General features: G+C 37.8%; 2 protein-coding genes across 2 annotated transcripts in view; both read right to left on the reverse strand.

The window, feature by feature from the left end:
- Positions 1-22: 22 nt before the first annotated feature.
- LOC125280556 (sushi domain-containing protein 3) lies at positions 23-8914 on the reverse strand. Its single transcript, XM_048211160.1, has 5 exons — positions 8762-8914; positions 6029-6217; positions 4275-4422; positions 3741-3938; positions 23-1757 (listed from the first exon to the last, which is right to left on the reverse strand). Exons 1-5 carry the CDS (start codon positions 8826-8828, stop codon positions 1538-1540), a joined length of 822 nt encoding a protein of 273 aa, XP_048067117.1. The 5' UTR covers positions 8829-8914; the 3' UTR covers positions 23-1537.
- Positions 8915-16325: 7411 nt separating this feature from the next.
- fgd (faciogenital dysplasia) overlaps positions 16326-27251 on the reverse strand; it is a 54757-nt gene continuing 43831 nt past the window's right edge. The window contains 11 exon segments of the mRNA XM_048211162.1: positions 16326-17145; positions 18086-18179; positions 19384-19446; positions 19448-19509; positions 19600-19701; positions 19815-19868; positions 19978-20079; positions 24311-24341; positions 24559-24638; positions 24724-24816; positions 26984-27130. Coding sequence (XP_048067119.1) covers positions 16837-17145; positions 18086-18179; positions 19384-19446; positions 19448-19509; positions 19600-19701; positions 19815-19868; positions 19978-20079; positions 24311-24341; positions 24559-24638; positions 24724-24816; positions 26984-27130 — 1137 coding nt within the window. The 3' untranslated portion in view covers positions 16326-16836.

Genomic DNA, 27251 nt, shown 5'->3' on the forward strand with positions numbered 1-27251 from the left:
GAAAGGAACTCGAAGTGCAACATTAGCATTACATTCATGTTTATTATTCGCTCATTATATCCAGAGGCACCAACACTAGCAACAGAACAAAAAGTACCAAAAGAGCGTTTTGGACTGTAAAATTGTTTTAAATGCTGCTTTTGTATAGGGATATTTACACAGTGTAGAGTACAGCCAAAACACTTGCTCAAAAAGTCATAGGATAATTTCCACATTTTCAATCTTATTGCTTTGGTTTTTAGTTTTTGAGTACAACAGAACTTTTTTTTACAGACTTGTTCACTTAAAGTTTATAAAAATGTAGGCTGTTTGACTTTTTTTCTCCATTAGGTTATATTATTTCAAGTGTGCATCCAGAAAGACCATTTGATTTTTTGCTATCCGGAGTAAACTGAGAATTCCGTGTTGGTTATTCTGAATATTTTTAGTAGTAAAACACATGTAAAAAGAACTTTTAAAAAGTCTGACTTATGGAGGGTAATAAAACAGTAATGCCCTTCACAGCAGTGTTGTCGTACATCAATCTGTCTTTGTTTGGATTGTTCTCAACTCATATGAGCCCCACAATATCTAAATTTAATGGGGCTCTATGAAAGAATTTACATGTATTAATTACTTTTTTTTTGCCAATGTGTGTACCACTTGTAATGAAACTTAAAAAAACAAGACCCTGACTTCTTAGGTTGTCTATGAAAGCCTGTAGACTGGTTTTTATGTGAAGGACTCGGGACGTTTTTGCTGTGAAAATCAAAAGGACGTGATGGTTACGCGCACTCCTGAGACACTCTTTTCCATTCAATCACACATTAACGAATGAATGCTTATACAATGTTCAGGATAATGCCGAAAGAGCAATTGTGTACTGTAATGTAAATCTGTCATGCATAGTCAGATATAGTCTACAGTCTCAAATATACTTTATAACCAAACTATCAAAACTCACTTAACAACAATATAGGTTCGGCCCACATCTGGTCTGCGTGTAATCCACATGGGCCACACTATGTTGGTGTCTGGGTCATCATCTGTCAACATGATGCCGGTGAATCTCAGAGCTGCTGCAAACATATCCACATCATTATGATCAGATGATTTCTTAACGCCGGGGGCCTTGAATCACATTCAGTCGCTTGTGCACGAGTGCGAGCACGAGCATTAAGTTGCTGGCTGCAATTCACTTAACAGCCACTAGTGTCGCTAATAACAAGGGTTTCTGAATTCTTCATATAGCCCCTTTAAGGGAAAGAGGCATATTACAAACAGTAAACATCCAGTAATATGGCAGGTAATGGTGTTATGCTATAATATTTTAGTATGCATCTAATTAAAACATGGCCAGAGTCAAGTGGAATAGCATGTTAAGTGCAATAACAATTCAATACAGTGTACAACATGATTATTTTAAAAAACAACAACATACACCACCAGGGAAAAAGTTCAGATTCTCAGTTGAGGACTCGTCTCTTTCACGATTAGTCCCAGTTTGCATCATTAGTACACATAGTCCTCCATATTCTCCAGCACGTGGAGCACGTCCTCATATGATGTGGACCGGTGGGTTAAACAGGTGCTGTCTGCTCCAGACCGGATCTTGCAGAAGCGGCCTGCAGAAGTGTGTGTCCCCCGCAGCGCCGTCGCAGTGTGCTTCTACAGGGCCGATGTGTGTGTTCATCAGGCAGTCAGTGGGAGGATTGAGGATCAGAGAGAACTGAGACGGATGGATGATCTGAGGATAGGGCTTCCCTTGATGAAGACACCTGTCACAAATACACACATTCATAGTAAAGTACGTAACCACACCTTATTTTAAATGTGCTACTGTATTTCACATGCATAAATGAGACGGATGGATAAATGCATGGAGTTTTGATGTTGGCTTGATAAAGTGTTGCACTTTCTGAATGTATGACTTTTTTTTCTCAGAACTGCATGTTATAAAGTCCAAATTGCATGATATAAAGTCAGAATTGTGTGATTTAAAGTCAGAATTGTGACTTATAAAGTCAGAATTGCAAGTTGTAAAGTCGGAATTGTGAGATATAAAGTCAGAATTGCGAGTTAAAGTCAGAATTGCAAATTGTAAAGTCGGAATTGTGAGATATAAAGTCCAAATTGCATGATATAAAGTCAGAATTGTGTGATTTAAAGTCAGAATTGTGACTTATAAAGTCAGAATTGCAAGTTGTAAAGTCGGAATTGTGAGATATAAAGTCAGAATTGGGAGTTAAAGTCAGAATTGCAAATTGTAAAGTCAGAATTGTGAGATATAAAGTCAGAATTGTGAGATATAAAGTCAGAATTGTGAGATATAAAGTCCGAATTGCGAGTTGTAAAGTCAGAATTGCGAGTTGTAAAGTCAGAATTGCGAGTTAAAGTAAGAATTGCAAATTGTAAAGTCAGAATTGTGAGATATAAAGTCAGAATTGTGAGATATAAAGTCAGAATTGCGAGTTATAAATTCAGAATTGCAAGTTGTAAAGTTGGAATTGCGAGATATAAAGTCAGAATTGCGAGTTATAAATTCAGAATTGCTAGTTGTAAAGTTGGAATTGCGAGTTATAAAGTCAGAATTGTGAGATATAAAGTCAGAATTGCGAGTTAAAGTCAGAATTGCAAATTGTAAAGTTGGAATTGCGAGTTATAAAGTCAGAATTGCGAGTTGTAAAGTCAGAATTGCGAGTTAAAGTAAGAATTGCAAATTGTAAAGTTGGAATTGCGAGTTGTAAAGTCAGAATTGCGAGTTAAAGTAAGAATTGCAAATTGTAAAGTTGGAATTGCGAGTTATAAAGTCAGAATTGTGAGATATAAAGTCAGAATTGCGAGTTATAAATTCAGAATTGCAAGTTGTAAAGTTGGAATTGCGAGATATAAAGTCAGAATTGCGAGTTATAAATTCAGAATTGCAAGTTGTAAAGTTGGAATTGCGAGTTATAAAGTCAGAATTGTGAGATATAAAGTCAGAATTGCGAGTTATAAATTCAGAATTGCAAGTTGTAAAGTTGGAATTGCGAGTTATAAAGTCAGAATTGTGAGATATAAAGTCAGAATTGCGAGTTATAAATTCAGAATTGCAAGTTGTAAAGTTGGAATTGCGAGTTATAAAGTCAGAATTGTGAGATATAAAGTCAGAATTGCGAGTTAAAGTCAGAATTGCAAATTGTAAAGTCAGAATTGCAAATTGTAAAGTCAGAATTGCGAGTTAAAGTCAGAATTGCGTGATATAAAGTCAGAATTGGGAGTTATAAAGTCGGAATTGTGAGATATAAAGTCAGAATTGTGACTTATAAAGTCAGAATTGCAAGTTGTAAAGTCAGAATTGTGAGTTATAAAGTCGGAATTGCAAGTTGTAAAGTCGGAATTGTGAGATATAAAGTCAGAATTGCAAGTTGTAAAGTCGGAATTGTGAGTTATAAAGTCAGAATTGTGAGATATAAAGTCAGAATTGTGAGATATAAAGTCAGAATTGAGAGTTGTAAAGTCAGAATTGTGAGATATAAAGTCAGAATTGAGAGTTGTAAAGTCAGAATTATCTTTTTATTTTTTATTCAGTGGAGGAAACAAGCTTCCATAATTCTTTTATATTCAGAAAGATTTTTCAAACTTAATCTTTAGTGTTACTGTAATAGTTACCATGTGAACGGGCCTTAACAGTAAGTCTCAGGTCAGGGGTTTGGTACAGTAACTGTATTTTAACTTTGTGATGAGCATGAAGTGTTTCTGTATTTGTTTTTGTGCAGTACCTGCAGGGAGTGCGCGGGTCACCGCCGGTGTAGATCTGGTTGTCTGTGGTTCTGTGTGTGTCTGTGTGCTGTGTGTAGTTGTTGTTGTTGTTGTTGTTTGTGGTTTTGTGGTTGTGTAACGCCTCTCTCTGCAGCTCCACTCGCTCAACGTCAACGTCTGCTGCTTGCCAAAACTCAGATGCCCCATTTTTTCTTGCCCTACACATGCACACAAGACACACACACATCAGCGTCAGTGCCGCTGAACTCACTTCCTCTCGCTGCTCATCAGTTAAAGTGACTCGAGCGCTTCCGTCTCTGCCAGACAATCATGTTGTGCTTTGGTTTTGCTGGCAACATTTGAAGGCAGAACCTCTAAGTGACCTTTTTTGACATTAATATTACATTATCTGCAAGTAGAGTTTTTTAAAATATAATTTTAAGATTTGAGGTACACTACATGTGTACAGCTGAGCACACTTCTTTTGCACAAGGGATATAGGGTTTATAACAACATGAGACTGAAGAGCTCTGTGTATTTCCAGGTTCTCTCACCTCTCCATCTTTCTCCTCTCCTCTCGCTTCACGTGTTTCACCAGACAGGAAGTGATGAAGATGATGCTCATCAAGAGAATGATGGCAACACTGATGAAGGACATGAGAAGAGCTAAACGAAAGCCCTCGTCCTCGAACCGAGACAAAGCTGCAAAACACACAGTGAGAGGGTGAAGGGAACAGATGCAAAACAGACACGATTCATTAGGAATTTACTTTGATGAGTTTTGAAAGCGTGTGACACCTAATTAATTTCCACAGTATATTCAATTCACAGTTCTGAACTTTTATATCACTGGTGGTGATTTTGTGTTAATTTGGAGTAAGAATGTTTGATGGTTTTCACAGAAATATGAACTTTTCAGCATTGATAATAATCATAAATGTTTGTTGAGCATCAAATCATCATATTAGAATGATTTCTGAAGGATCATGTGACACTGAAGACTGGAGTAATGATGCTGAAAATTCAGCTTTGATCACAGGAATAAATTACAGTTTATAATATATTAAAATAGAAAACAGCTACTTTTTAAGTCCTAATGCAAATCTATTATTATATCTTTAATATTTTTAATATTATTGTAAAATGAGAACAGTTTCATATTCATGTCATTACATTATAACTGTTAAAACACATTTGTGATGATAAGTTTGTCTAACTATCTGCATGAATGACTTAAAGTGAATCTTTAACAAACATTTTTACAGTTTCACATCTAAAGAGCGATAACTATAAAGATAATCATAACTATATTAGCATCCACACCAGCAGACGATATCATTCTGTTTATTGTGGTTATAGATGTGGTGTTAACTCTATTATATTTCTACTCTTTATACAACAGTTCTTTCTGGTTCTCCATAGCCATGTGATATTCTAGTGATAACAGCACTCCTACCTTTTCACCGTTTGTATCACTCCGCTTAAAGCGACTGTAATGGCGGTTGAGCAAATCCACTGTATTTTTTACAAATACTACACTTGTTGTACCACAAACTGTAGTTTTAAGAGTTTTTAGGCGAGAATGTAGTTGTTTAGACCTGAAATATGTGACTCATATTTAATCGAATTTTATAATTTATTTATTCGTTTTCGGAGATGCGAGCTCCAGGCTGTCAGCGGCCGTTCAGTGCTCGAGTACCCGCTGAGAACAGCTTCATCTCAGCCAGTGTTTGGATGATTTGCCACTGGCTAAACATTTTGGGTACATAAAACGGGCAATCTTTGGTCTTAATAATCTATTACTTGTTCCTGAGCAAATCAAATTGGGCTATGTTAAATTTAATAATTTAATATTTACGATATATTTAACTTACATCCTGTAGAGCACTCGTTTATAATGGCTATTGTTGTTAATTTAAATATTGTTGTTCAATAAATATTATTTAATATAAATATGTTGTATTTGGTAATGAGAAAGGGTTGTGAGTTGTTATTTCTTATTAATTTACACACTTGTGCCATCAAACTGTTGTATAAACGCAAAATGGCGATATGGCTGTATATCAGCACTGTGATTACCTACGGCCGAATTACAGCCGTGCTGATATACAGCCATATCACACGGCTATGAGTGTGATATTGTGTTTATATCTCTATTGTTATTGTCCTTGGTGTGAACGAGCCTTTACAGAGCAAAAACAAACAAACAAACAACAACAACAAACGCTGTGTCAATGTAAAAATGGTCTAATATCAGCCGAGATATGTCAATGAGTTGAGTTTTGAAGTGTTCTTGTAAGAGTCTTACGTCTGCACTCGGGTGTTCCTCCGCTCCAGCGGGTGTCGTTACTGCTCCACACGCAGGCCATCTGAGCGCCGCTGACCGCGCGGTGTCTGCTCGGGCACTGCAGGCTCATCACGCTGCCCACGCTCGTGCCGTCGCCGGACACCAGCTTCAGAGTCCCGATGACCGGAGACAGCGGCGGGGCGCACTGACCTGTGCGGAGCAATCAGACCAAACCTAATTCATGAGCTAAGAGCAAAGATGTACCTCAACCAAAAAGCCATAGATTCATTTATGTGTGCGAAATCTCATGTTTCTCTGCTGCGCCCCACAAAGTTGTTTAAGTGTTCATCTGTAAACGCCTACAGAACTGCACGCCTGATCTCTCCCACACTGCTTTGTTTTGTTTTTGTGCAGGTGAGAAGTGAAACTCTAATGAGGGTGTGCCTGTTAAATTTCACACTCATACTGTAAATCGGTGTCAAACAAATAACAGGAACCAAATACGATTTTAGGTTAAATTTTTAGTTTTTACTCCAGTGAATATTTCTCAGAATACAATAGATTTATTAAATAAACATTCATTTAATAAAGACCTCATCCAGGGTTGCGTTATATATGTTGTTTGAGAGGATAGAAAAAAGGTAGTGAGAGACAGAAGTACGTTTAGTTCTGTAGTTTTACTCGACATGCCAACTGTTCAGCTGAAACCAGTAGACAAAACAGTTTTGAAAGTCATGAGTTTTGAAAATTACATGATCTAGTAGGCCTGCCTTTATACAAGACTATAGTCTATCCCTCACAGCCTCGTTTTCATTCGCATAAAGTTCAATATGGCATCTGCGCTGACTGTCGTTAAGGTCTATTATTGGCTTTTGAGCAAAAACAAACAAACAGACAAAAAAAACCCCCATGAAATTCAATGAAACATCTAGAGGTTATATCAGTCATGCGGCACAGGAGAAAATGTCTTCCTTTAAAAGGATGGTTGATTATGATTTCACTTTTTTAACTTTAGTTAGTGTGTAATGTTGCTGTTTGATCATAAACAACATCTGCAAAGTTACGACGCTCAAAGTTCAATGCAAAGGGAGATATTTTCTTTTATAGACGGCTGGCTACAACGAGCTTCTTCCCCGGTTAGTGACATCACAAACCCTAAAATTTACATAAACCCCGCCCCCGAGAACACACAACAAAGGGGGTGGGGCCATGTTGGGCTGCTTTAGAGAAGAGGAAGAGTTGTTGTAGTCGAGTGTTGTTGTCATGCTGTCATTTTACGCCGGACTGCTTCACAAACGAGGGTCAATTCAACACAAAAGATGAACATGACGGCACATGCTAGTGGATGAGTTGAATCAACTCCACAGCAACTACATCAATTTATCCACTAACCATTCAGAAACGTCTAAAAGTTGTAACTTCTTCCTGAGTCTCTCCATCAGTGTCGACTCCGGTTTGAACAATGTAAGGCTGAACACCGTTACTGACAATCCTCATTTTGGCTGCGTGAGATTCTCCAGCTTTGTTGTTGTTGAGCTGTTAAAGCTCCGCCCTCTTCTGGAGCAGCAGCTCATTTGCATTTAAAGGGACACACACAAAAACGGCATGTTTTTGCTCACACCCAAACAGGAGCAAATTTGACAAGCTATAATAAATGATCTGTGGGGTATTTTGAGCTGAAACTTCACAGACACATTCTGAACACCAGAGACTAATATTACATCTTGTGGGAGGGGACGTTATAGGTCCCCTTTAAACTTGCTCAAGCTTGACGGACAAGTTTTAAATAAACAAATTAAAATGTTAGTTTGTCAGTAGTTGCCTCATCATGTCACATATGACCAGGTTTGCCACTGATGGAAGGATAATAGGCCTGTTGTTTGACAAAATGTCACTTAAACATTTTTCATGACTGGAAATGTAAAGAAAGCGCACATAATCTCAGATTTTTAAAGGTATTGGTGATTTTATGAGGGGCTGAGAGACACAGAAAAATACAGTATAAATAAAATAAAAATAAGCTTTAGCCAACAGAATCTAATTAATAACATACAGCATAGAAACACATTGCCTGTGTTTATTTTAACTACAGCTGATTTTCAATAAACAACTAATTAAATTTTTCACACTTGGAATAGGCCCATAGCTTCAAACAGACTACTTTTATGGTACATTATATGTAGTTTTTTTATGTTTTATCACCATGAATTGTCTTTTTATGGAAAGAGCAAGAAAATGTTCCACTGACAACAGCAGAATATACTACAGGATTAGCTCGACATGAGTAAACCTCACCTAGAAACAACAGAAAACACAAGATGAAGAAAGACACAGGAAAATGGAGCGCGTTTCCGATCAGAGAACTGCTGTCATTTACAAAAGACGCGTTTCCTGCTGCTCACACACACACACACACACACACACACACACACACACACACACACACTCATCCTGGCTACTGTTAATACACATGAAAAACTTTGTCACACACACACTTCGTCAAAAAAACAAACGCTATGTTGTAGTAGCTAATATATGATTATTAATAGAAAAATCGGTTCTACTTTATTTTACGGTGTCTCTTATGCACAAATAAGTACTGACTAACAACATGTAGGCTACTGAGTGTTACATGTGTAACGAGCACTGTCAAATAAAGTGTCAGCGAGCACTCTTGTTTAATAAAACACCTCAAATCTCTAAGCAAATAACATTTCCATAGCTCACGTGTTGATGTGAGGAGGATGAAAGTACCTGTGCGGTTCTGAGCGCTGCTCCAGTCTCCCATCACTGACTCTGGTGCGCGGATCACGGATGCCATTCAAACTGTTGCACGAGCGCTTCCACCGCACTCCACAGCCGGATGACCCGCGCATGCGCAGAGCAAGCCACAGACAGACAGACAGACAGACACCGCCGCTCAGTCTGGAGCGAGTATTTAGGATTTATGATGAGGACACACTGTCACAGCTTTAACTCCAGATGACAGACTATGAACTGGTCAAGGATTCACCATAGCCTAGTTATTTTCTCTCAACATATAGAATTAAGAAAAAGAGAATAAGAGAATAAGATATCAGAGGGTTTCATTAGTTTAAATGCCACAGACCCCCAAATATGATCATCCTCGTGTGAGGGACCCTATTCTAACATTTAAAAAGCATATATATTTTATTAACATCCACACTGAAAAATTTAATTAGTTTCTATTGAGTTTTTTTTTATATATATTTTTTTTTCTACTCATGGTAATCTACTGTTAAATATATTTATTTATTTTGTTTCTTTAATTTACTTTTCATATAATTTAGATTTTTTATATCAATCAAAATGTGTATTTATTTATTTTTATATTTATTTTAATCTATTTAATAGATCAATCTTTAATCTACTTAATAAATAGATAACAAAATTTTATTTTAATCACATTTATATTTATTTTAATCTAATTTTATAATTAATTATTTATTTTAATCTTATTATTTATTTATTTTAGTTTTTCACTAGACTTTTTAAAGAAACATGTCACACTTGAAGCCCAATTTAGTTTAGGGTTAGAGCTTCACCTCGTGCATGACACGCTTATCTAAAATAGCAGTGCTCAAGTTAAAAGAAGTTCAGCTTTTGTGCTTTTTCGTTCTGTGGGCCTACTGTCCTGTGTCAAAGCAAACACTTTGGTCAAAGACCCTCTCAGATGAGCCATTTATCTCGGCGGCCTTCCACCAACAAGCTCTTCTGTACTGTAACCTAATGTTTAAACACAACTTTACACCACACAATACACCTTTGTGGAACAACAGATATATTCTGAGTAATAGGAAATCATTGTTTTTCGGTACTTGGATGGAAAAAGGTATATGGGCAGTAAGTCATTTGATGGATAATTTTGGTAATTTGCTATATTACAGTGACTTTTGTGATAAATTTAGTTTCAAGTGCCCAATTAGCGAATACAATAGTGTGATAAAGGCCATCCCAGCACCCCTGAAAACAATGATTCAGCAGTTTGTAATATATTCTAACTCTCAATCAGAAATGAGATCACTTTGTATCCAAGGTATTAATTTATAGCAAACAGTTTATAAGAAATGTCTTATCTAAACAGTATTATCCTAATCAACGGAAAAGGAAATATGTTCTGCAAGACTTTAGTGGGAAAGAAGCGAAAAAAAAATAAGGAAATGATGAAATGATGAAACTCCTTTTACAATAGAGATTTAATTGGGAAAATAATTCATGAGGATTTTGTGAGAAAGACATTGAAACGGTAGAACATATTTTCTTTCAGTGTGAATTTGTAAATGAATTTTGGCTTTCATTTTCATTATCATTCAAAATTGGATACAATCTAAAGTTGATACATCCTTTGAATATGACCTCGATTAAACCTTGGAGTGTTTATAAATGATAAAAATATAGAATTTTTGATAAATAACCTGAAAAACACTTTATCCACAGATGTAAGTATTTGAAGGTTAAACCCCATTTCACGGGATGGAAGAATGATTTGAAGTTATTTGCAAAATCCCTTCAGTGTATGATGGACAGAAATGCCCTGAAACTTCTTTCTGTTTTGGACTTGTATATGTTGTTAGATTAAGACCCTTTTTTTTTTTTTTTCTCCTCTGTTTTTCTTTAAATGCTGTATCAACACGAAAAACTGATTTATGATTGTTAAATATGTCTTAAATGTTTGTATTTGAATAACTCGGTGGCCATCTTTGAAACGCAGCTGTCTCTTTGAATATGGAAACATAAAATTCACCAAAGCTGTTCACCAAGCTGTTAAAATTCATATCACCATTGAAATCTGATAACAACTGTGTCAGAAATGTAGTTTATAAATGCTCAAATCATGACAAAAAAAAAAAAAAAAAAGCATTTTCCAGGCTGGACCAAACAATGCGCATGTGCAGTCATACGCGCGCGCCTCAGAACACTGTTTCTATAGCAACCGGAGCTTCTGACGGCAGCTGCAGTGACGCGATGATTTTATCAATCAGCGATTGGCTCTTTTATTTAGAAGGCGGGACTTATTCTGCCTTATAGAGAGTATGCATCGACGTCACTTTCCCGCCGAAAGCGCGCTCCCTCAGCTGGACTGAGCGGCAGAAGAAGCTGCTGCGTGACTGGATTTAATAGAGGAAACTGAGAAAACGCGAGTAAAACAAACGAATTACACTAAAGGTTGGAATTGAAAGTGTTCCTTACAACTTGTCAAAGAAACCTAATCCATGGATATTGACATGCAGCCAGGAGTCGTGTTTCCTGACATTTATATGTGCCTGATTTCGACGGCGGGGAGACACATAAAACAAATCTGCCTGTGAATATTTTATAACTAATATAGGTAGGTTTAAATCCGCGTAATCACTTATATCAATGTTATATCGTCATATTGTTCAGCCCTAAAACATATAAAGTTGTATAGTATAGTTTTTGTCAGTGTTGTTTATTGAAAAACACCCAATTATGCAGAATATAAGATGGAAAATATTTAATTGATGAGTTGTCAACATAATATATAACAATACAATATATATGGTATGATTTTACCTCAAAATCTAACAATTTGACACAAAATGATAACTGCAAATCCATGTTTCTTTGCCTGGAATCAGCTGTTTCTGTGAATTGCAGTGATCCATTTGCTTCTTTTTTCTGTTGCTTTCTGCAGTTTTTAAATATATACCTCAGGTTTTGTGTCAGATCTATTTGTACAGTCAATCACAAAGCTCTTTCCCGTTTTGGATGAGTTTTGTGCGTTTTTCGCGACATTCACGCTGAAAACCAAGGCTGCCGCTCAGTCTTTGTGCCACTCAGTGGGCGTGACCGCAGGTCGACGGTGACGTCACGTGCATACCCTCTATTGCGCATTACACTTTTAGTGCGTTCAAGTCCTCCTGTAAGTTCGTATTTATGTGGTGGGAAGTCGTGTTTTCGACGGCAGGTTCGTTTAAGTCACTTTCGTTGGAGTAAGATGGTGGTGTATCTTCTCGAAAGTACACAAAATACAGCACTTTTACTTAGAGAAAATGAAGAACAAAGAATGTGCATAAGGTGTGTTTTGCTTTTTTTTAATGTTTTTAGTTCATTTATGAAGCCACTGTAAACTTCATTGTTACATATTACGTTGTTATATTATAATGCTACCAATTACCTTAATTCGTTGTAAATAGAAAAGCCGGACAATGTCACTGCTAAATACCTATAATATAAGTATTGTTGTTTTCCACCATGTTTCTCACTGACACACCCCCAACTCATACAGATCAGGGCTTAAAGAAATCCCGAACTTCCCACTGGTATTTACGACATTGTGGTGGCATTAATGTGCGTTCAAGCTCGTAAATACGTTCTTTCCAACATGACTCGAATGCACTATTTCTTCATTATGTGTGCCATGTGTCTTTGGCCCTGCTTACTCCAAAGGTAAGAGCACTTGAAACGAGTATGATATGTTTAAAGCACCGACCTAAAGTTAAGAGATTTTGCTTGTCAGATTGTGTTATGTTAAAATGCAGATTGAAGAGCTATCAGGCCTCGTCTCCATGAGCTCATGCCTTGTTGGTGTTGTCTTGCAAGAAAAATGAGTTTCGAGAAGTGAAAGTTAAACTAGGGTTTGAGTAAATGTTATTAGATCTAAGAGCATCCTGAGGCCAGATGTAGAGGCTCAGAAACAAGAAAGAGGAAGTACTGAAGGTCAGGTGACACACCGAGAGCTTAACAGGAAGACCAGTGAGATGTACGACAACTCAACCAAAACCACTGGAAGTCAAGCCTGCAGGCTTAGCAAAAACAGCTGCTAAAGCTGTGTACGCAGAGAAACACACCAGAGGCCGTTCTTTTAATGGATGTCAATGGAGGAGAGGCTTCACTACGATGAATAAACTGCTTTTGTGAGGAAATAGCTTTAATAAATAATTTAATGAATCGACAGTCCATCTGCTAACCTAAACATGTTTGCTCTTACACAGTTTTTGATTGATCCATTTTACACCGAAAAACATGCTTTTTTATAAGTCAACAGTGCGGTGTGATTCAGTTTATGACGCTTCTCATTAGCCATGTTTCCATCCAAAGCTGCGAATTTAACTTGTGTGCAAATGTGGAATATCACATAAAACATTTGTGAATGAAGCAGCGTTTCCATCCAGTGAGAACAAAATCATCACTTCCTGATAAACTGGCGCTAAATATCATTAAGAAAAATGGAAGTTGCTGAAGTAGAAGCCACTCTATATAATAATTTTCATATAAATTACTTGCTTATATAGACGACTTGAAGGAGTGAATGGAGTAAGTGAATTCGGTAAGCAAACAAAGTAGATCGATTTTGTGTTTGTTATGTTGATTCTATAACGTCGTTTCAATCTGAAAATTAACATGGTTACAACGTTAGGTGAGCAAACCAATTGCATTGATTTTCCATTTTGAATGGCATGTCTGACATTGGTTCAACATTACCCTGATGAGCAAAACTATGCTGGATCAACATCGGAGATCAACGTTTCGACACGATAGTTTCTCCATTGATTCTATGTCAGTTTGCTATACAGCTGCAACAATAAATCAATGCATCGCGAATCGAGAAATGATTCTGGATCAATTCTGGGATTTTCTGAAAGCATCGCCATTCTCTCTCGAATCGATTCTGAGCTTAGTTTTCAACAGCAGATTAGAAACAGACACTTCCGATTCTGCTTACACCACTTCAACCTTCTCTAAAATAATCATTCATAAAGTTTGAAAAGGTTGAAGTGAATTACAGGGGTGTTTGCAGTGGGCTGTTTACATTAATCTCACATCATAAAAGCATTCTGAGGTGCAAGTACATTCTCAGACTCAGCCGAACGCACGAGCGCTCTTCTTCATGAGCGTTTGAGTGTGTGGATTAAACTAGCCTAGAGCGCCATCTGCTGTTAAAAACTAATCTCAGAATCGATTCGAAAGAGTATTGGTATGCATTTGGAAAATCTCTGAAGCGATCCACAAATCGAGATGCATCGATTTATTGTCGCAGCCCTAGTTTGCTATCCGAGGAGTGTGCCTGAAAAGCTGCCGCTTTTGCATAGTTTGTGCTTGCTGTTTAAAACATTTGAAACTTTGGAAACTGCAGCTCCAGTAGTAAGACAAAATTTTTTATCTTGAACTCTGTCTGTATAAACCTTAATTAAACAATTTAATAATCATTTATAAAGGAATGTATACCTGTGATATTACGCTGTACCCACATTAGACCAGCGGTTTGGAAAATGGATGGATGGATGATTCAGCTGCGGCGCCATCCTCTGGTCAGACGTGGGAATTCATTCAGTGCGCGGCTCTCACAGTGCATTATGGGTATTCTCTAGTCGTTGAGCATACATCAGTTGTACACTCGTTATTATGGTGCATTGTGGGATTGAAAGAGTCCACTGTGATTTTGGACACCTCTACAAATGGATGTATTTAAGGGTATAGGGGGCCTTTTTGAACACAGCCATTCATTTCTATGGTGTCCGCAAACTGATTGACTGTCGCAGGACTCTGAACGAAATTCGATGACGTCGATGCTGTAATGTGATTAGTTATCAAGGCATACGTGATCCAAGTTAACCATTACACTTTCTCCAATGGTAGAGCCACGGACCCTCGTATCTCCCAATAATAAGACCATCTCTGTCTCAGTATCCACTGGATCAGCTGGCCATGGCGTCCTCTGCTGCCACAGAAGAGAGTTCATTCCACACCTTCTGAAGGCATTTGAGACAATAATCAAATGAAGTGCAGCCTTGGGTTCAATAAGAAGGACTGCGAATAGCTCAAGCCACAGATAGTATCACAGATACTGTCGCTGTAACTACTAGCTGTACACCTCGGTAGAAGTAGTTGTGATGAAACATGAGTTTAACTGGTCTAAACCAGCCATTAGCTAGTCTTCCAGTCTCTTGACTACCTTTTACAGGTACAACCACCTGGGTTTGTTGCTGGTCCAAGGTGATTTACCAGCATTAGGGATGTGACAGTGAGAAAATTTTAACAACGGTTAACCGACATGTGATAACACCGGTAATACACCAGGGGTAGGTGGGGGTTTCCCTCTTTTGCACCTTGCTTTAAATCGCTAATTCAAAAGCGAATGTAAAATGTGCGCAGCCATTCATAACAGTGCGGAGCAGAGCGAGCATTTTCAGTTCATTCCTATGGAAGTTGAGCATCAATAGGAGTGAACTGAAAACACTCCGTCCAACCTGGGGGCAGCAATTGCTTGAATGGTGGGTGCATTATTATTCTTAATGAAAAACACAACTAGTCCTTTGCAGGTTCCCTATTAGCACTGGGTTTAAATACAAAATACTGACAAATAGGTGCTTTTACATTTCGCTTTGAATCCAAATCTTCTGCCATGGTCTTGTCAGTCAGCTCCTCACTCTCGTGATTAATGAAATCCTCCTGCTGCTGATCTGTGCTGAAACTCTCGTTCGGCTCACGCTGCGTTGAGCAGACACGTTCAATATTTAATTGTGTTTTTAAACTGAAATAAATGATTTTTATTATTATAAATATCAAAATGACGGAGGGGGCGGTGCCGCGGTGGGCAAGTGATGATACCGTGCTGCGGATGAACACCGGTAACACTGACTATTGCGGCAAGCCTAACCAGCATGTACCAGTTTATCATACGCTTCTCATACATTTTGCGAAAATGGTCATATAAAAATCACCATCAAAGAGGCCGTTTACACAACATTTATATCAACTAAAAGCGGAAAACTTTATGCGTTTTGGCCGTTCATTTACACGACAATGGTGCTTTGAAAGGGCCTGACTTTTCAAACTTTTGGAAACTGGTTTCATAGTTCATGTGTAAACTACAAACATGCGAATTTGTGGAAACGGTGACATCGCCATCTACTGGCCTGGCAGCAGAATGCAGCGTTTTTAGTCATTTCGTGGATACGTGAGAACGGGGATCGATTTGACAACGTTGTCATCTGTACACAGAAAATGCAAAGGAAAAATGACCCTGAAATCCCTGTTTAACTCTACCGAGATTTTGTCATAAAAGTGATGAAATAGAGAAACACAGTTTCAACACCTCACAGCATACGCTTTCACAATACATCCATAACTATCATTGAATAAGATTATGCAAACAGGAAGTCAGTACCACCCTATTCCAAGAAAATCTTTGTCTCAATCACACATTTCATATTTACAAGAATATTTCATGTCTTGTGAAGAAGAAATGTATCCGTTTGTTGTGGAGAAGCATGCCAAAGTTAAAATAATGCACATTAATTTCAATTAAGATAAAGTCTCACATAAACACCAGTGACCAGATACTCTTTTATTAATTGATATGCTATAAGACAGCTTTTGTACACATAAAATGCTTTTTATAATACTGGTTCTGTTTCAAGGGTTCAAACTCTATTAAAAGGGAAGCAGGTGACCATGATCCACCTGTGCTCAGCGTACAGTACGTCTGCTGCGGTCGCGGTACTGCGCCTGGAGAACAGGGAAGTGTGCCGTCTGCGAAAGAGCGTGAAAAGGAAGGTGACGCGGGAGAAGAGCGGCTTCCAAGTCGCCTTTGTGCTCGTTCTTGAACCTGTTTCTTTCAGCCAAACATTTACCTTCACAGTCACATGACAGTTTGTGTCCAGTAGTCCAGTGTAATATTCAGTGGCCTGCCACAGGTTTCTGCATTAAACTGTAAAACTGGGCGTCGTGAAGCAGGAGAAAACTGAACAGTGACTTAATGCTTTATCTAATAACATATCTGAAAGGCAACAAATGAAAAAGAAAAAATAAACCAACATTTCATAGACATTCAGAAGAAAGGATCAGTGCATCGACAAACAGCCGTGAACCGCACGTGTGCGAGCGCTGGAGAAAGAGCCGTGATCCCGTGAAGGAGGGCAAAAATCATCTTCAAAAGAAAGATTAAAAAAGTGCTGAGGGTAAAGTGATTTCAAGTAACAGGAGTTCTTTATAAAAGGGGACGGACCAAAGGCGAGGGAAAGCGCCCTATTGGCTGGCATCTTGTTGGCTCCTCCCTTTACAGCATGTGACAGGAGCTCTGTCCAATCCAGGATTGAGAATCTGAATGCACACTTGACCGTTACTTCTTCTCGTGTCACAGCCGGAGAGTCCTGAGAATGAAAACACACAGTGCTGAAGCTACAATCACAGCGGAAATCTGAAAATCCTCATATTTCACTCCAAAATATATTTAAAAAAAAATTATGGACCATTACAACTTTTCACATTATTGTCATGACAGTTGCAATAAAGTCTGTAATCTGTAGTGTCTAGATGGTGAGGTTTGATGTGTGGAAAAATAAATCTCCCAGTTTCCCAGCGTCAGAATTCATTTACAACTAAAGTCTTCATGAAATGGAAGTAGTTCACTATTGTGTCGTATATCTGAGTGAAACGCTTTTGGAACAAGAACAAATGTAGGGCGGGGCTTGATTTTGTCTGTGGGGAATTGATTGGATGGTGGTGATTTGCTATTGGTGGATCTCATGTGAGTGACAGGTTGCCCCGCCCTCATCATCAGAGAAGAGAAGAGATGCTGCAAGAGGGAGGAGAAGATATTCTGATTCAAGATTATGAGGAACATTAATAAAAAAAAAAAAAAAAGAAACCCATAATGATGTGCACCGATAAATTATTTAGAATAAACTGCGATATTGCATGAAAAAATATGAACTGTCAATCATGATTTCATGGTGACTTTTAAAGTGGATTTTAAAAACAAGAATTAGCTTTTTGGTCATTAAATGGGCTTCATTTTCTTCATGCAAAATATAATTTCTTGTTTTTTCCTCTTAATGTTGGGGTGAAATATGAGCTGAACCTGTTGTTTGTGAGAATGACACACATGACGAACAGAAGGAACAGAAGGAGTTCTCAGTGAAGTGCAGAGACAGACACTCATTATCCCCAGTGTCACTGGCTGCAGACCGGCTCTCTGAGGTCACCACAGGGTCACGGAAATCCATCTGACCTTAATCTCACAGGTGACACTCTCACACTCACACACACACAGATACACACTCTCTCTCTCTCTCTCTCTCTCACACACACCTGAGGTTGTGCTTTAGTGATGGCCGCTCGGCTCTTGTTCCAAGTCTTCAGATTTTCCTGTGCGTTGAGAAGATGGAGCTGCTGACAACTGCTTCTGAAACACACACACACACACACACACACACACACACACACACACACACACACACACACACACACTCACCATGAGAGCTGAAGAGGACACACGTTAAACAGACTCCAGCGACAGCAGTCTAAACACACAACAACGATTAGCCTGAAGAAATCTGCTCTAAAGCAGGCACTCCACGAACATCATCGTGTGATATAAAGACCAAATGAAAACTGAGAAACTAATACAATTTGGAAAATATTCATCCTCTATTATGTTCCATGGCTGCATTGTTTTCTCCTCACTGTAGTACTGTTAGATGTATTGTTTACTTCACATTTTATGGTAACACTTTATTTTAGTGGCCTTGTTACACATTACGTGTAGTTACTATAGTAATAACTGTGCATAATTACATGCAATTAACCTTAAACCAAACCCTAACCCTACTCAGTACTTAAAAGTGTAATTACAGTGTAACACGGACACCTTAAAATAAAGTGCAACCCTTTTTATTTATCTATTTTAATAAATATCTTTATTTAAGTCAAATGTATTTGTTTATTATTTATTTAAATCAATATTTTTATTTGAATCGTGTTTTATTTATTTTAATCAAATGTTTTTATTTAATTATTATTTTAATTAAAATTTAATTAAATGTATTAATTTATTATTTTTAATTAATTTTAATATTAAAAATAAAATGTGAAATTAATGTATTCATTTAAATTATGATTTGTTTATTTTAATTAAATGCTTTTTTTTTACATGCAATTCTGTTTATTTTAATCATTTTAAATCAAATGTATTAATGTATTATTTATTTAAATAAATTTGTATTTTTTATTTTAACAAAATCACATTCTATTTATTTATTTTGTTTCTATTATGTTGCATTCTACTTACAACAGTACAATACTGTTAAATGTATTATTTATTATTTTAAATTAAATGTTTTTTTATCAATTATTTTATTTAAATGTTGATTTAGTTTTTTATTTACATCAAATTTTATTTATCATCAATTTATTCATTTTAATTAAACTTATTAATTTATTTAAAACTATTATTGATGTTAGATTAATCTTTAATCTAAATAAATATGGATATTGATTTGTTACAGTCACATCTGCAGTGAATGTAAACAGACAGGAAGACAAACACTGAAGATGTGATCAGGTCATTATGATGGTAAAACGGTGTAAACAGAGTCAAAGATTCTCACCTCCAGTCTTTTCTTGGGCTCAGTGGCGCCCCCTGCCGTCCCTTCAGCGCCCTGCTGGCCGTCACACTGCTTACACACGCGGATGTTCTTGCTCTCCGACACCTTCGAACACTTCCCACAGACGGCCTGCAGCAAGACAGACGGCATCTTGCATCAGACACACAGCTGTGTGTGTGTGTGTGTGTGTGTGTGTGTGTGAGAGGTGAACTCACGTACCGCGCCGCAGGTCTTGCAGTGGTGCTTGCGTTTGGTGAAATTGAAGGTCTCACTACAGCCTTTGCATGTCTCTCGTTCCTTCTCTCGCTTCTTTGAGCTCTTCTACACACACACACACACACACACACACACACACACACACACACACACACACAGGTGAACACCGGGTCGTGGAGCTCAGATTCAGATCTGCAGTGTGTCAGTGTGTGTCTCACCCGCTCGTGTGGAGCTCCGTCCGTCTCACATGTGCTCAAGCTGCTCCATGAGCCCTGCCATCAAACCACACAAACATCAGCTTCTGTCTTACAGTTAGTGTGTGTGTGTGTGTGTGTATTTCCACAGCTCTTTATACAACACTCAACAGCAGACTCAGTTTACCGCTGCGTCAGACGGGTGCTCGTCGTCACGGCTGAAGGAGATGTTGAAAGCTTTGAACGTCTCGCTGTTCTGCTTGTGCTTCTCGATCGTCGCCAGGATCACCTACAAACACACGCAGAGCGAACAACACTGATGATGAAGATTCACACAGAAAACAAGGTTCTGTTACCATTTGATCACTGAGTTTATATCCAAAGATGAGAAGTTAACTTGTGTGCAAAAGCAGCATGTGTTCAAGAGAACAAAATCATCACTTCCTGTGAAATTGGTGCAAAATATCAGTAATAAAAGTGTAAGTTTCTTCAATCGGGCTCTTTTCTCCTCCATCATAAATGAGTTTGTCTCAGAGCGTCAGACGAAACACAATAAACGCTGTCATGTGATCTTGCGTTCAGATGCTGGTGTTTGGGAACACAATCGTGTGAGACGCTTCTGGAGGAATTAAACCAGATCATTCTGATGACAGACTTTGATTCAGGCGTTTCAGAACCACCAAACCAACATTTGAGATGCTGCGATGTGATTGGTCCACTGGTTAGTCCAGTTATCCAATCACAGCCTCTGCTGAGGCAAAGTCACATGAGGGTTTGAGGGATTTATTCAGTAAATGTGTTTCCATCGCAGTTTATGCACACGTGTTTTTTTGGGATAAAAACAGTAGCTGCTTTGATAAAATGCTTACGTTTTTTTACGCACATTTTGAGAATTTATACTCATCTTGGTGTTTCTAACCAGCGTTTCTTATGCAATATCCCAAAATTTGCATAAAAATAGGTGGACAGAAACACAGCTAATGAGCCACAGTGAACTGAATCAAACGATTCACTCAAAAGAGCCATTTGTTCATGAATCAGAAGTAGCAGCTTCTCTCCTAAATGTGCCGATCAAAACTTAATGTCACTGTGAAGATTTTTCATAAACTTCGTTGTGTTATTTTTCAAATAAAGCATTCAAACTCCTGCAGAGGACCTGAAATATACTGGACTTCTCTTCTGATGCGTTCGCGTCCCTCTTCATTGTCTTCCATGCTATTACGTGCATTTAGAGTAAGTTTAAACGCATGTTTCAGATTCAATCGTCATCAAAATGCGGAATTTTGGGGTATTCTGATTTTTTTGAAAAACATACTTTTGGGAACTAGTCCTAGTTTTTTTTTCTTTTTTTTTTTTTTTTCCCCAAACAATCAGAACCAAACCAGTGCAGAAAGAGTCTGATTGTCGATAATTATCGAAAAAAAGTAGAAATTTCGATTCACGTCCGTGATAGGATGCCAGTGAGCGTGGCCACTTTTACTAAAACGGCTATAAAGGCAGGAACACACCAAGCTGACGGTCGCACCGTCAACTGAAGTTGGTCCTCATTGGGTTTTTTTTGGCCGATTCAACATGTTGAATCAGCGTCGGAGCCATAGACTGTAAAAAAATATGGACGTAGCGTCCGTGACGTCACCCATAGAGTTCTGAACAGCAGTTTTGACCCGTAAATGAGGCCGCGGCCATCTTAGCTGCGCGTCACCGCACATCACTCCCGGATAACTGAAAATGGGCAAAGAGGCGGGGAGGTGGTTTGAGCTGGTATGATTGGTTGCTGAAACCACGCCTGCCTAGCTCGACGTGACCATGTTAGCAGCAAAGGAGCTATATATCTATCTTAGATACGATCTAAAATATTAATGAAGATAAGTTTTATCATCAGAACGTTCTAAAGGTTTACTGTCAATCTACGGTGTTTTTTAAGATATAGATCCTCCAACACCAGTAGTGTTGGGTGTGCAAATAACAACATGGAAAATCAAATGGGACTTCATACCTTTATAATGAAATAGAGATCGTGAGATGAATCCGATCTGTGGCACTTGGGTAAAATATGAGTGTCCATTGCAAAACAAAAAAACATGTCACATTTCTTCTGAATGATCTGCTCTCTGTCATCGTTCTTCAAGAAAGGATGCAATCTGAGCAGCGATCGTATCTAACAAACAAATGAGCCTGTGTCCAAAGTATATTTTTTTCAAAATAGTGCAGCAGTTTTAGTTATAATATCCAAGCAGTGCTGTCGGATTTTGATATCCTCTCGCCATTGTCATTGTAGTAAATCTCACAATCAAAACTTTCAGCCAATGCCACGATCCAACAACGTGTGTTCTGTGTCTCTTCCCCATGCATGCACATCTACACAGACACACATCAGTCTCGAATATTATGCAGCAAGCCATATTTTATAATTGTATAAAATAATCGAGCACAAAAACGGCTGAGATGCCAAATTCAGCGGCAGCTGAGGTAACATGACGGCTCACAGACAGCAGCGCAATCTACCTGTCACTCAAGTGACCACGCCCTTAATTATGCAGAACTTTAAGGCTTAATATAATTTAAACGGATAAGTTATAAAAAAATTCACCCCCCTCAGAGTTGTCATGAAGGGCAAAAATAGCAGTATAGACCAAAACCACAATTTGAACCAACTTGTAAACATGTTTTTTTCTGCTGTAAACTTGGCCAATTTAACATGGGACTCTATGAGATTCTGCTCTCTTTTGGAGCCTGTCCCTAGCGGCCAGTCGATGAATCGCAGTTTAAGTTACTTCCGTATTGGCTTCACGAGAGAAAGGGGGAGGTTGCCGCTTGGTCGGAGCTCGTCGGTCCGTCTGATCATTCTGATTGGCTGTTCAGATACTGCCACCTGCTGGTACGGAAAGGCATTTCATCTTGCGCAGGCGCAGAACAGACGTGCTACTTGGCCGTCGGCTGTCTAGCGTTGGTTTGGTGTGTCAGGCCAACTTTGGACACAGACGCTGCCGACGTGAGCCAACCCCACACTCTGCTTTCGTCGCCACTAGTTCGTTGGCGTCAGCTTGGTGTGTTCTGGCCTTAACTCTTGAACAGAATGAGATAATTTCACCAAACTCTGCACACCTGTGTACAGGCTCGGTCTGTGGACATGTGAAAAAGGACATAGCGACTGGCCACTTGGTGGTGCTATAAAATGAAAAAATAAAAAATAAAACACAAAAATGGCTATAACTACAAAAAATTGCCATGGGGTGTCTGTCCAATGTGCCATGATTCTCTACGAGGACATTCACAGAGCGTGAAAAGCACGGCAATGAAGTTTGAGCAGCTATCAGACAAGGTTAACGGAGGCCAATCAAAACAAAACACGCTGGGCCTGTTTGACTCACGGCCCTAGAGGCCTGTGAGAAATGAGAAAGAAGTCAGCCACCGGGGGGCGCCTTCGTGATTTTCAGGTGCGTAAATCATTGTATATTATGTGATTTTTCACACATGTACATGATATTCATACCATATAAAAATTACTCCTCATTCTGAACAACTTCTAGGAACTTCTCTGGGACCACTGCTGTCAATCAAACCGTTCGTTAAATATTGGATTATTTGAAAAACCTTTTTTTGTGAACTAGTCCTAGGTTTTTCACTCAACCTCGATGAAACCACCTCAGCACAATTCTCGGGACTCTCTAGGTCAATAATTTAAAAAAAGTTGAACTTTGGCATTTGGATAGCTATAATAGGGTCATTTAGAAAAAGGGGCGTGGCCAAGTGTACCCAAAAGCCTATCATTCCAAAACGAAAACTCAGACATTAGGGTGAGCGCATGTGGCACATGATTCTGAAGAAGTGTCCACACTTTTATGGAGATTGGGCCATAGGTGGCGCTATAACTGTTAAAAAGCTTTAAAACCATATAATTCCTCAGTAAATTTTCTGTAAATGGTCTACTCCATCTCTGATCAAGGCTTGCTAAATAAAATATAACACCTTTTTACATGTGCTCATAGACCTTAAAGCGCTTGAACCCTGATAACTGCTGCTCGCACTATATTTGCTCAATGCAGAGTCAATTATATTTTAATGTGGAATTGACCCATAAAAATATTAAAAACAGCAAAAATTCTGTGTGTTTAAGTGCTTTTAAAAAGTCTCAAATTAAGTTTTACTTTAAAGTACATTTTTAATCATTATGTTTTAATAATCTTTTGTCACGGTTTAAAGAAATAGACTTGTTTTGATGTGTGTTGACAATAAAGGATTATTTGATATTAGATTTAAGGTAGTGCTGTCATTTATCATAAATGCTTGTCAGTACATTTGGCATACAAATAAATTATGAAATGACATATAAAGAACTGAAACCCTAGTTAAAAGGGTCAAAAGCAGTAGGGTTATTATAGCTAACTAAAATTAAAACAGAAACTAAAACCATAAAAAAATAATTCCTTAAATGAAATAAAACATGACATTCAGTTCTAACTTAAGTATAGAGCTGTCTTTCTCTGACATTCATCATTTGTGTAAAGAGAGTGACGCACCTTTATCCAGTCCTCCTTCTCCTCAGCCGTCCTGAGACAAAAACACATCAGAGTTCACAAACTTTGTATTTGGACATTAATTTTCCTAAAGATCATGTCTTCTCAAGCCCCGCTGCTCGTGACTATCCATTTAAAGATGTCTGAAAATGATCTCTGATTCCAAACATTCATGAATTACAACTATTTAAGCTCAGATCTCTGATCAGTGGGGCGACAGCTAACAGGTTAGGTTCTGTGGGCTCAATCACCTGGCCTGCAGATCGAGTGAGCGCTGTTTGCCGATGATGGTGAAGGCGTGAGGGACGTTCTGCTTGACGTTTTCCTGAACCTTCAAGCAATGTGAGAAAATCAGCATATGATGAGATGAGGACATAAAAATAAACGTGCAGCTGAACGAACGGCTGAAGTCGTACCTCCATCCCGGCAATGTCGATCCGCTCTCTGACGCTGAACTTCTGTCCCATCAGCCTCAGTTTAGGCACACAGTACAGCACCATGTTATTGAACTGTCAAAACATAAACAATCTTCAGCATCATCATTTATATTTATATATATAATAAATGTGTTCAGCTGTAATAAATGAGCAGATTTACAATTATTTGTTTAAAATAATATACAGCTAAACAAAATAATTTACTGGAGGTTCTGACAAAATGGTAATTGCTGCAGTCTATTTAAAAAATATTTAAATCATTTGAATTATTTAAAAATCATTAATATGACTTGCTCATAAAGACTTCACTTGTGTCATTACTGGATGAATCAGTTTTTTTGAACAAATCTCTTGAATGAATGATTCAATGACTCACTCATAAAGAGTTCACTTGTTTCATTACTGGATGAATCAATGTTTTTTTGAATGAATCTCTTGAATGAATGATTCAATGACTCACTCATAAAGACTTCACTTGTTTCATCACTGGATGAATCAGTTTTTTTGAACAAATCTCTTGAATGAATGATTCAATGACTCACTCATAAAGAGTTCACTTGTTTCATTACTGGATGAATCAATGTTTTTTTGAATGAATCTCTTGAATGAATGATTCAATGACTCACTCATAAAGACGTCACTTGTTTCATCACTGGATGAATCAGTTTTTTTGAACAAATCTCTTGAATGAATGATTCAATGACTCACTCATAAAGAGTTCACTTGTTTCATTACTGGATGAATCAATGTTTTTTTGAATGAATCTCTTGAATGAATGATTCAATGACTCACTCATAAAGACGTCACTTGTTTCATCACTGGATGAATCAGTTTTTTTGAACAAATCTCTTGAATGAATGATTCAATGACTCACTCATAAAGACTTCACTTGTTTCATTACTGGATGAATCAATGTTTTTTTGAATGAATCTCTTGATTGAATGATTCAATGACTCACTCATACACACTTCACTTGTTTCATTACTGGTTGAATCAGCGTTTTTGAACGAATCTCTTTAACGAATGATTCAATGACTCACTCATAAAGACTTCACTTGTTTCATTACTGGATGAATCAGTGTTTTTGAATGAATCTCTTTAACGAATGATTCAATGACTCACTCATAAAGACTTCACTTGTTTCATTACTGGATGAATCAATGTTTTTTTGAATGAATCTCTTGATTGAATGATTCAATGACTCCCTCATACACACTTCACTTGTTTCATTACTGGTTGAATCAGCGTTTTTGAATGAATCTCTTTAACGAATGATTCAATGACTCACTCATAAAGACTTCACTTGTTTCATTACTGGATGAATCAATGTTTTTTTGAATGAATCTCTTGATTGAATGATTCAATGACTCCCTCATACACACTTCACTTGTTTCATTACTGGTTGAATCAGCGTTTTTGAACGAATCTCTTTAACGAATGATTCAATGACTCACTCATAAAGACTTCACTTGTTTCATTACTGGATGAATCAGTGTTTTTGAATGAATCTCTTTAACGAATGATTCAATGACTCACTCATAAAGACTTCACTTGTTTCATTACTGGATGAATCAGTGTTTTTGAACAAATCTCTTTAACGAATGATTCAATGACTCACTCATAAAGACTTCACTTGTTTCATTACTGGATGTTTTTTTAAATGAATCTCTTGAATGAATGATTCAATGGCAAATACATTTTTTTAACAGTCACTTGTCTCCACCTACTGGTGTAACAATGTAATCGATTCAATCTGTATTTGAAGCATCAAGTTACTTTCAAAAGGTGATTTACTCTATTTTAATCTCTACTGTAGACATCAGTGTTTATATCTGAACTATAAACTTTTATCCCTGTACTTCTGTGATAATATGAATTATTGAATTATATAAGTCTGTTTATGAAGCTGTTTTGTACCTATACATGACAAAGTCTCTCTGAATCAGAACAGATCTGAATGTCCGCTGTGATTGTCAAAGGTTTAATGGACAGAGCAGAATCGCTGTCATTTAGGAATAAGATCATGTCACTGTTTGAAACAAGATCGTCATCTTTTAATGATTAATCATGCAGCTCTATTTCATACTATGAGAAAAGAGCATCATCAGCTTCATTTTCGGGTGAACCATCCATTCTTATTTTGTTTCAACAACTCACAAACCATGATAACTGTAGATGCAAGAACAGCTTTGATATATAGATAACTGATACAAAGTGTTAACCGAGCAAACAGACGCACCAGATAGAGGTATCGGTCCTGTGCCGTGCCGTTCTTAGCCGACATCTTCTTTATGTGACCTTCCTTAATGAATTCATTAGCTGGATTAACAATGTCCTCCTCTCCGCCCAACCGCTCATACACCTCCAACAGCTTGTGCATCTTCTCCTGCACACACACACACACACACACACACACACGATGATTTGCATTCACAAACTCATTAAATGAAAAGAAGAACTGTGATTGGCTGCATGACAGCATTAGAAAGAGACAGTTAGAGAAGTGA

This window comes from Megalobrama amblycephala, linkage group LG12, assembly GCF_018812025.1.
Source record: "Megalobrama amblycephala isolate DHTTF-2021 linkage group LG12, ASM1881202v1, whole genome shotgun sequence".
Lineage (NCBI taxonomy): Eukaryota > Metazoa > Chordata > Actinopteri > Cypriniformes > Xenocyprididae > Megalobrama > Megalobrama amblycephala.

What these genes read in the sequence shown, in the direction of transcription:
- LOC125280556 (XM_048211160.1), bottom strand. Translation starts at nt 8,828, where the DNA reads ATGGCATCCGTGATCCGCGCACCAGAGTCAGTGATGGGAGACTGGAGC. An exon ending in CAGCGCTCAGAACCGCACAG is followed by an intron (nt 6,218 to 8,761) that starts GTACTTTCATCC and finishes TGCTCCGCACAG; the next exon opens with GTCAGTGCGCCCCGCCGCTG. An exon ending in AGGAACACCCGAGTGCAGAC is followed by an intron (nt 4,423 to 6,028) that starts GTAAGACTCTTA and finishes TGTGTTTTGCAG; the next exon opens with CTTTGTCTCGGTTCGAGGAC.